The sequence below is a fragment of the Syzygium oleosum genome, unplaced genomic scaffold (genome assembly GCF_021117445.2).
Source record: "Syzygium oleosum isolate NSW1041296 unplaced genomic scaffold, Sole_v2.1 Sole_v2.24, whole genome shotgun sequence".
NCBI lineage: Eukaryota > Viridiplantae > Streptophyta > Magnoliopsida > Myrtales > Myrtaceae > Syzygium > Syzygium oleosum.
In genome coordinates, this window is record NW_026607508.1 from 1,600,991 (window position 1) to 1,611,748 (window position 10,758).

At 41.4% G+C, this 10,758-nt stretch overlaps 1 protein-coding gene across 1 annotated transcript; it reads left to right on the plus strand.

The window, feature by feature from the left end:
• Positions 1–1,048: 1,048 nt before the first annotated feature.
• On the plus strand, positions 1,049–8,738 carry LOC115693351 (anaphase-promoting complex subunit 4-like). Its single transcript, XM_056302517.1, has 3 exons — positions 1,049–1,196; positions 7,907–7,990; positions 8,316–8,738. Exons 1-3 carry the CDS (start codon positions 1,122–1,124, stop codon positions 8,736–8,738), a joined length of 582 nt encoding a protein of 193 aa, XP_056158492.1. The 5' UTR covers positions 1,049–1,121.
• The last annotated feature ends 2,020 nt before the right edge of the window (positions 8,739–10,758 follow it).

Genomic DNA, 10,758 nt, shown 5'->3' on the forward strand with positions numbered 1-10,758 from the left:
GGCGCGTGCTTCCGTTTCGGCTTCAAGGTCGATTCGATTGTCTTCCGATTCGGTTTGGTGAGGCTGTTGCTCGATTTCTTCCGATGGGCGTTAATTGAATATGGCGTGAGTGGAATCAGGAGAAGGATTTGCTGGCCATGGTCACACGGGAGGACTCGAAGGTGGGTGGTGCTTCGTCGCTTCGATTGGCAAGAGGCTGTGGACAACCTCTCCTGGTAATTGCTACGATTCGAGAAAATTTCTCTCTTCTCTTTGTTCAGTGTGTTCGTTTCTTCAACGATGGCTTGGGGTGTGCTCTGTGAGTCATTGCCCTTATCTCGTTCTACTTCTTTCGCTTTTCCTAAATGTGGTCCGCTTCCTATTTCCTTATAGGAACCAACTGTGATTGCCGATCTAGCACGAATTGCGTTCGATGGAGAGAATTGAACGAATACAGAGGTATAAAGTGCTTGAAAGTCTAAATGAGAAGGTGAACGTCGAACTGAGGAGTTGGTCTTTTTACACAGAAACGAAGAGCGAATGATGGCGATGCGAGTGGAGATCTAGAGACGACTTAGTTGCAAGTAAAAGAATTCCAAGCTGGTATTAGTTGAATTGAGGGATTTTATTTCCAGGCATGATAGATTCTCATCAACTTCTCAACCAGGTTGTTGCCTTGGGAGATTTTTTCCATAACCTAGCCGACAGTCATCAACACCGACCGTAAGTGTACCATACTCCTGTACGGCCATCTTGTTGCCCTTCTTTGTACACCAGTTAAAGTGTCCATGAAAATAATTAACATGAATCGGACGGATGCCATTTATGCTAGATAGACTAGCTAAGCGGCTATGTCGAAGCTAAATGCTTGATGCCCACTTGGAGTTGGCGAGTTTAGCCCTGCAGGAAGACCATATAAATGTCATCAGGCATCTAAAAAGATCTTCTTAGATTTCTGATGGCAACTCTCACGATGTAATTTTACTAAAATATAGACTATAGGCGGAAAGCCTCTCATGTTTTGTATTGCTTGAAGTTTAATTTATCTTTTTCTCATTACAAGAGGGCATTTCGTCACATCATTGTGATTAATCAAGTTGGCTGGTGGGAGTTCAACTTTTGAATAGGATATATCTCGAGCTATGCTGCGTACTTGTATGACAATCTGGTCAGGAGGGACAGAGGAAGGAATTGGAGAATGCAAAGAGACTAGGAGGGTAAGGGGAGCTGCATCCGAGTATGTTAAGTTCCTATATGACTTAATCTTTTGGTAATTCAAATTAGTAAGAGGCTAAGAGCTTAGGATTAGATGCCTAGCCTTGCTAGTTCTTGCTGTCAATTCTCACTGGAAAAATTTAGAGAGGAGATTTCTTCTCCAAAAACATCTGAATGCTTCATTCGTCATATTGTCTTCTAGATATGAAGAACGTTTTGAGTGCACTATAGCACTTGAGCAAATTTTGAATGGTTTCTGTTACGATCCTAAGTTGTAAATACTAGTACACTTGTAATCCTCGCCTGAAGTAAGCTTTCATGCATCCACTCCACCTTGAGGTTCCATAGTTGAACGACAAGATTTGTTTTTTGATTCAGATATTGGATTGGAGCCTGCCAACAAGATCTAATTTCCCTCGCTTTAGATGACCTACTAACCCAAAGAAATCCCATATCCTCTCAGTTACTTTGTACACTTATGATGTTTTGCCTCATTTCCCAAATTTTGATTAACATTTTGTCGGTTAATGTGTGTGCTCTATCTTTTCTCTTCTCCTGTTAATTTTATTGGGAAAAAATTTTCATTATCTCTCTCTTTCTGTTCTTTCTTGTTTATAATGAACTCACTTTCTTTGCACATTTCAATGCGTCTCCTCAGTACTGGCTCTTCTTGATCATTCTACTCCACTCCAGGTAAATGTATAACATGATCCTGCTGGCATCCTGATGGCAAGGTTGTTGTCTTGGGGCTTGAAGACGGTACAGTTTTACTGTATGATGTCAAAGGAAGTTTTCTATGTTGTTACTTGAATGTTATCCTCATTACTTCTCAACTAGAAATTCCTCCCCGTGTAGTTCTTTATCATCAAGCACTTGTTTTTCTCTAATCTCTCTTGGGAAAGATTCTGAATTGTTCGAAATCTGCATGATGCAGTGCAAATAGAAAACTTGCTCGGCCGAACTTTCAGCTGCTAATAGAGATGGCAATCCATTTTTATTGGTCATGTCTGTCAATTTCAAGTTAACAATGGATTGCTAGATAGGTCAATCGAAAGCGAGGATATGCTCAACAAAAAAATTTATTAGAAAAACTCTATTCGAAATGACCCATTTGTTTAATAGGTCAACAAATTACAAGAGATGAATACCCATTTAACTAGTTAGATTGAATTGAATGGGTCATTCCAATCCTAACATGACCAACACGGCATATGTACAATATGCATATCTTCATCAATGTCAAATAAGTTTGAAAAGAAACTAGCCGTAAGCTTACAAAATCCTAGGTTTACATGAAATGTTATATTTATATGGTCTGATCAAATTGTAATTTGTAACCACTATGGAACAAAATTCATGTATGATTTATTATTAGAGAACTTACTGAACTAAATATAAACAGGTCATGATAGGTCAGGTTGTTAATCAAGTTGGCACTATTGTTTACTTAGATAGATTACAAGAGTCAATTTGTGTTTCGCAGTTTGAACTTTGAACCCGGAACAATATTCGTTTATTAATTGTGTTAACTGTTAAGTAGGTAGCCACAATTTTGACATCACATGTTAACCACTTAGGATCACCCTTAGTTGTCACATGGAAATTTGAGTCATGAATCAAAAAATTAAATCTATGGATTGTGGATCTTGAATTTCATCCAGTGGAATCATAAAATTTGATATATTGTTTGAGATTGGCATTCCATGACAGATGTAAATTAATTGTAAAGTATGGTGTTATTTTTATTGTTAGGTAATAACTAATGATAAAGATACTTCAAATTCGACTAATGTTACAGACATGAGATATTGCTACAAATTATTTTTCTTTTGTCAAATAAGTACCCATTTGACTACAAGGACACAAAGATCGTGTACATAGTATTGTATTTGGTTTCCCATTCATAGAACTTAGTATAAGACAATCAAACCATCCACTAAGCCTGATGCAGCCGACAAAATCATGCAAGATGACTACCAATGTTTTGGTGAAGATTGACTTTGAAACTCAAACAAGGATCAGGATTCGTCTTGAAGTTTCATCACTAAAATTATCCACTAGGATTTGAGTGTTATTAGGATTTTACAAAGTTTCCTTCTTTTTTTTAAGTTTGAGTAGTAGGATCTTATGTATACTGCAATTATGTTTCTTGTTTAGAGATTTCCTATTTCAACTATGAGTAGAACTTTTAGAGAGTCTACAAATATAGTTGTAATTTTTACTTTTCGAAGTTGATAATTTATAGAACTTGGCAAGTGTTTGCTTTGCGGATTGTGTGATGCAATTCCTCTTTGGTGGGATGCTTAAGAAATCCTAGGTGTGATGCTTAGGCGGTTTGTGTGATGCATAAATATTTATTCTTTATTGTGGGACAGATCGTCCTACATCAAAACCAAGAAATGTTTTTGACACTACATTGTTTGATGCATGAGTTATGTTATAAATCAAGGAAATTGATTGACTCATATTTAATCGGTGAAATCAGCGGTGAATTACTTTAATCACATATCATACAGAATGAATCTACTCATTCAATAGATTTGTATACTTTAGGACTTGAATCTGATTGATGTGCTCAATTGCATTCTCGTGTAGGACAAAAAATTTTCACCTCGCTACTAATGTTGTCATCAATGATTGAAACTATTTCAAATGTCAACGACAAATTACAGCATAGTGTTTACTGGGGTCCAGCTCATTGTGAGAATCTATGGTCTAAGTGGATGGTATCATATATTCATCTGTGACATGCTCATTTTCATCAAAATTAATAGCTTCTATCAATTATTAGTAAAATATGTTAAGTTCAGTCAATATTAGGAAGGCAATAGGATTTGTATCTGCCTCAATTATGCTTGTTGGTGGAAAAGTTTGTATATAACTGGTTATGGTTTTATTAAGCTATAGCTGCTTGGTCATGAGTGGAATGGCTGAGAACTCGGCTGAGGCTGCTGCAATTCTGTTTCTTTGAGATTTCTACCAGTTTATTACTAATCATCCACTTCATGGATTAATTTTGCTGAGAAGAGAGATTGTTTGTACATAATTAATGTTATCTTACCAAAGTAGTTGTCTTTATGGAACTATGGATATGCAGTGTGCTGCTTTTAATATGCTAGTGCTTGCAGCAGTTATGCACACCGTGGTATAATCATTTCTAACATGGTATATGTCATGCCCCGAACCCCATCGAGCTCGCGACATCCCCTGCTCCGGTCGAAATATTGTGACGTCCCAGGAACGTCGCCGACCCAACCCAAACATCAGAGCCACATGCGGAAGCGAATATAAAAACCCCGAACAGAAAGATGACGACGACGGGGTAGAACACCATAAGAATCAAACAACATCTTCATACATCACCAAATATACAAACATCATATTACAGACATAAATACCAACGAACATCCTCCGCCATCGTATTAACAAAAATTCAGGGGTTTGGTTATCTTAACTTCACTATCGGATAACCCAAGTTAAACAACTCCTAAAATACCATAGGGAAAAACCTAAGGATCGCCTTCCGTTCTGCTCCTGATTCTTCGGGCTTGAGCCTCCGGACACTCACCTGCAGTTCCACCGGGCACCAAAAACGGTTCCTCGACCTTCCAAAAAGAAGAGGCGAACTTCCCGGGTTTACAGCTGGGGGTCTGAAATTGTGGATTATACAACTATGAGACGAATCTCAATAAGTGTACAACCCCAAACCCCATGTAGGCACTCACGTACCACCAAATAGAACACGCATCTCACACAACGATCAATCAATCTAACAATCACACACGAACCTACCTGGAACCCATCATGCACGTTCCTGCACGTTAGACCATAATACAGCCAGCACCTCACAGTAATACATCACAGACGCGTACATACCTCGATTATAAGGTAAAACCCACTAGGGCACGTCCCATACCATGCCTAGCAGTTTTCACCCCATAATTGAGCACTACTTACGCGATATAAATCACACTCGCACACGAACTCACACCACGCGTCAACTTTCACAAATCTCGCACATCAAGCCCAATCCAGCTCATCCTCAACCTTTCCACCACTATCGCGCCCGCGTAAAACGCATCGAGGCCAACGGTCTTCGGCCTCGTCGGGCATCGTCACCCCGTCGGCCGGGCATCGTCACCTCGTCGGGACGGCATCGTCCCGTGTAAACGAACACACCTCAGGACGGAATCCTACACTCAACTTTCCTTCTACCGCACCCGCGTAAAACGCATCAGGCCAACGGTCTTCTGACCTCGTCAGGCATCGACACCCCGTCGGGCCGGGCATCGTCACCTCGTCAGGGACGCCATCGTCCCGCGTAAACGTACACGCCTCAGGACGGACCTTACCCTGCGTAAACGAACACGCCTCAAGGTATCACTTTTCCAATCCATCCTACATTCCCGTACCTTAATTTCACACTCTCCACACATACCACACGGCCAAACACACGCACCTCACACACATATCACAATTTCACACTCTGCACACATACCACACGGCCAAACACACGCACCTCACACACACATCACAATTTCACATCCTCGTCACACGAACACCACCTGAACACCCATGCTTGGCACGCAAACTCAATGCGCAATTACACCATCACGCCTCATGGCCACACACTCTCGGCACACGATCACGGCACATTCAGCCCAAGACACAATCCAGAATCAACCAACAATCACAAACCATACAATCGCATATATGAACTCCAAAAATTCTGAATTTTGGATATATTACAAAACACATCCCGATAAACATTTCTTATGAAGAACACGAAATCCGGTTCAATCTACAACCATGCCTTTTTGTCCCTCGAAATCAGACCAAAATCTGTTCGCTCTAACAGACTATTTTGTCCTCAAAATACATTTATTTCAACACCCAAATCACCTTGAAAAGCTTTGAAATTTTTATATGTTATAACCACAAATGTCCCCAACAATTTTTGTGAAGGAAGTATTTTTAAAATAGGCCTGGAAAAATTTATAAAAATTCGAACAGACCCGAAGGTCGGGTGAACAGTAAATCGGGCAGTTTTATTTCGGTCCAAAGATGGACTTCCGAATGGCATCAAATGATTTCGAAAAATTCCCAAATTAAAATATGTTATACTTCAAGATGTTGGGAACAACTTTCATGAAGAAAACTTCCTCAAATTCGGCCCCCAAAATTCTCCACAAAAATAGCAAACCGGACGGGTACAGTAGTCACAAATCCGAAAATCACACCAAATCACACGAATTCAAACCGTGATCGTTCCGTATCATCACGGCCCTATTCGAACCTCCCAAACCTCATATTTTCAGTCTCCAAATCAGTCCACAACCACCCGAACCACCAGCCACTATTTCAGTCCAAAACAACCACGAAAATCACCTAAACCGAACCCTAAACGAGCCTAGCAATACCCGAGGTCCTAGGTGTCGATTGGGGGAAGTCACTTACTTTGAAAAGGCGGACAAACGGGCTGGACAAGGGGCTGGAACAGCTGCCCAGCAGCCTCCGGCGATGGCGAGCTCACGATCGGCGAAGGGAGAATCGGCAAAGAAGAGAAATTGTGGAGAGAGAGAGGAAGGGGAGTTCTGGTTGGGGGAGTGGCCGAATGAGGAGGTGAAGGGGAGAGAGAGTCAATATTGGTAAAAAAGTGGGGTCGGTGGGGGACACGTGTCGCCGATCCGGGGAGATTTGACTAAAATGCCCTTAATCCAACGGTCTTGGTTGATCTTATCCAAATAATTGAGGGGATTTTGGTCTTTGGCCCCAATAATTGAGCTGAATTATCCAAATAATTATCCCCAAAATTTTCCCAAAATTCGGAACTAAAAATGGCCCAGGGGCAAAATGGTCATTTTTCCGGTCCCGGGTCGAAATTCCATTTTTTGCCCGTACCGACCCCAAATGTGTGTGGCCAACATAATATAGCGTCGGAATCGTGAAAATAGCTTCTTAAGCCCTCGAAAATCGACTGCAAAGTCCTAGGAATAAAATAATATTATTTTTCACTTCGAGCCAAAATTCCAATTTTGACCGTAATGACTCTAAATGTGCGTGCCACCCTAAAATGACATCGGCCTCGAAAATAATCTCATACGGCCTCAAAATCGACATTGGGGTCCCGAGGGGCAAAATCGTAATTTTTCCGATCTCGAACCGAAATCTATTTTTTTGCAGAAATGGGTGGCCCCAAGGTTGGCCAAGCCAAAAACGTCACCGGCCGCTCAAAATTGTCACTTTCAAAATTCTCGATTCCCGGGCCCGAATTCCAAGAAATGACTAAAATTGAACAATCGCAACTTTAGCTTATCTCTGGCTAACGGGTGGCTCATTGGGATTACGCGCTCTCGACCCGTGACCGACACCAAGTCAAATCACGTTTAAGTTTACTCTACCCGGGAGGATCTCGATTGTCATATAATTGCGAGGGTCTGTCGCTAGTTCCCTTCGGACACGATCAATCAAATAGACCGGTCTCGGTTGGCTCAAAACATTCCCTTGTCAATCCATATGGTCGAAGATCGAACCCAGGTCGAGTTCTTTGGTCATGCGAACTCAATCCCGTAATAGCCTTACCCCCAGGTTAGCATCCCGAGAATGCACGGGTCCCGGTGAAATCTCACTATAGTGCATTGGTCAAATTCATTTCCTAAATCCCGGGAAAAGGGTCGAAAATTCAGACTGTTACAGTATATATATTAAGCAGAATGGAAAACTGTTAAGAAGCTTGAAGTCCCATATGGCAGCTGTGGTGTGTCTCAACTGGGAGGAGGATGCCCAAGTGAATAGAGTATGCATCTTTCAACTTAAAAGTTGATACAACTTCGTGATCTTTATTACCAATAGCGGATATTTTATGGCTAACACCTTTCATAATGCTTCCTTTGCAGTTAAGTAGTTATTTTATTCTGGTTTTCTTAAGTACTTCTTTTTCAAACTTAGAATCTTATTTCACAGTCCAAAAGCTTTAGTATGGTTTATGGAAGATTTTTTGAAAGCGTATGTTTGGAGTCATCTGTAACTTGTTGATTTGTTTGGCTTCTTAGCTTTAATCTCATATTTTTTTTCATCTTTTTATTTTCCAACTGGAAAGTAATTATTCATTTGTTTTATAGAACGCTTCTGGTAACTCTTTGACATTTGAAGATCGCACTACTCAATTCTTCCCTCCAGCTCCAAGAGTTCGAATGCCTGGACTAGTACCCAGAGATGTTGGTTTAACTGACGATGTTCAAAATTCATTTGTAGAGCTCTCAAATTCTTCAAAGCAGTGTTTCCATATCCTTTATGGTGGAGATAAAGATGGGGTTTTGTGCTTCAGTATAATTGGTGTCTTTCCAATTGGAAATATTGTAAGCGTCCTGTCTGTTCAAATCAAATACTTAGCAAGATGGTCTATCAAATTCAGTCGATGTGTCCTTTCCTTGTTCTTGCTTCTCATACAGCAGTTTTTCTTAATAAATGGATTTGATGGGCGACTAGCAAGAAATCGCATTGCCTGGAAAGTAATGGGCTGGTTAAGTAAACAACTATACTAGGTGAAGTTATGCTTGTAAAAGTTCTAGATGTTTATGCCATTTCCCAGGCTAGATTTCACTTCTGTTGGTCACTTAAGAAATGACATTTCCAACTTCGATACTGAATAATTATCTGCGGCTTTTTTGTTTTCTAGCCTAAGGTTGGCCTGCCTTACATACTTTCTGCTCTACTCCAGACTATTGGGTTTTTGCTCTGTTCTAGGAAGATTGAGAGAGCCTATGAAAATTTTCCCCTTTCCAGCAAGTTTAATCCAGGCCAAGGACATTGCAGAAACCTTAGTCTAGACTTCATAAGAAAATTTACTTGGAGGGCCAAGATGTTTGTCAAACTTTCATGCAATATGATGTCGTAAAAACGAGTGTGAAATAATGTACAACGCAAATACAAACTTAAAGAAACATTTACATAACTAAATAGCATGCATATAATGAATTATCAATATGATAAACTTAAAAACATAAAGTCATGGCGTTACTTTTTGTTTACCAAACAATATTGTATCGAGTTCGATAAAATTGTGTTTATTGTTATCAGAGGTTAACTTTATTTCGTCAAACTTATGATCGACAATTGTATTTATTGATAGGCATATCGCAACAGTTAACATGGTAAATATGCCTAATACTTTCCTATTAGAGATGGTAAATATGTATAGGATGATATATTGCATTCATGTTTGATGCCTTTTAGGTTAGATGCATTTTAGGCAAAGAACTCTAACTTATGAGCTAGAATTGATTAGCTTTGGAGAATAATGCAGTTTATGTCACGCCCCGAACCCCATCGAACCCGTGACTTCCCTCCAGCTCGGTCGAATCAGTGCGACGTCCCAGGAACACGTCGCCGACCCAATGTTCCCATCAGAGTTAATTCGCGGCGGAAACAATTATAAAATCCAAGACAATAAAATTGGAGACTACCAGGAATAACTAGATCGCAGAACCGCCAACATATGTATACATATACATTACACCTCCAAAGATTTACAATATCCATTATAATTTACAATCACACCGAACCAGTAACTATTAACTTCCAAAATACAAAAAGGATCAGCATTATCCAAAAATGGGGCACTCTCAAACTATTGCCTCGCTCCCAGAACTAGTCCCTACGCCCTCTCAGAGGCGTCCCCTCTGATTCATTGTTCTCGGCATCACCACCTGAATCCTCCTCAGCTGTCTGTTCACCCGACGGCTCCGAGTCGGCCTCAATATGTTCATGGCTCAAGCGGGGACTCTGAAATGGTTTGGTTGAAACAACCATGAGACACTTCTCAATAAGTCACAACCTAAACCCTACCTAGGCTACCACGTATTCCAGACATATCCAGACACAACCAAGCAATAAACACAAACATCGTCATCCACACGATCACACTAACCTAGACTCTTGGCATAAATAGCCTGCACATTAGTCCGCAATCATAACAAACAATTCTCACACGCATCTCAACCACACGCACTACAAATCACTCACATTCTCATGCCCACATACACATCGAACACACCACATTTCCAATTCCACATTCCACGCTCGGTCACGCACCAATCACATCATTTTCGTTAATTGCCATCGCGACCCACGTAAACACGCCTCAGGCCCGATCTCACTTTCCTCAGCCCGCGTAAACACGCCTCAGGCCCACACGATCGCGCCCCGAGCATCACACGCCTCGGTCCGATCCCATTTCCTCGGCCGGCGTAAACACGCCTCAGGCCTACACGATCGTGTCCCGAGCATCACACGCCTCGGTCCGATCCCATTTCCTCGGCCCGCGCCAAATGCGACAGGCCTACGTGACCGAAACCCGAGCTTACCATGCCTCGGTCCGATCCCGATCTCACCCGAGCTGATCATGCCTCGGACCAATTTCCACTTTCTTCAGCCCGCGCCAAATGCGACAGGCATACGTGATCGCAACCCGAGCTTATAATACTCGGCCCGATCCCACAGTCGTATCACGACCCGCGTAAATACGCCTCAGGCCGGTTCAATTCCCCGCGTAAACACGCCTTA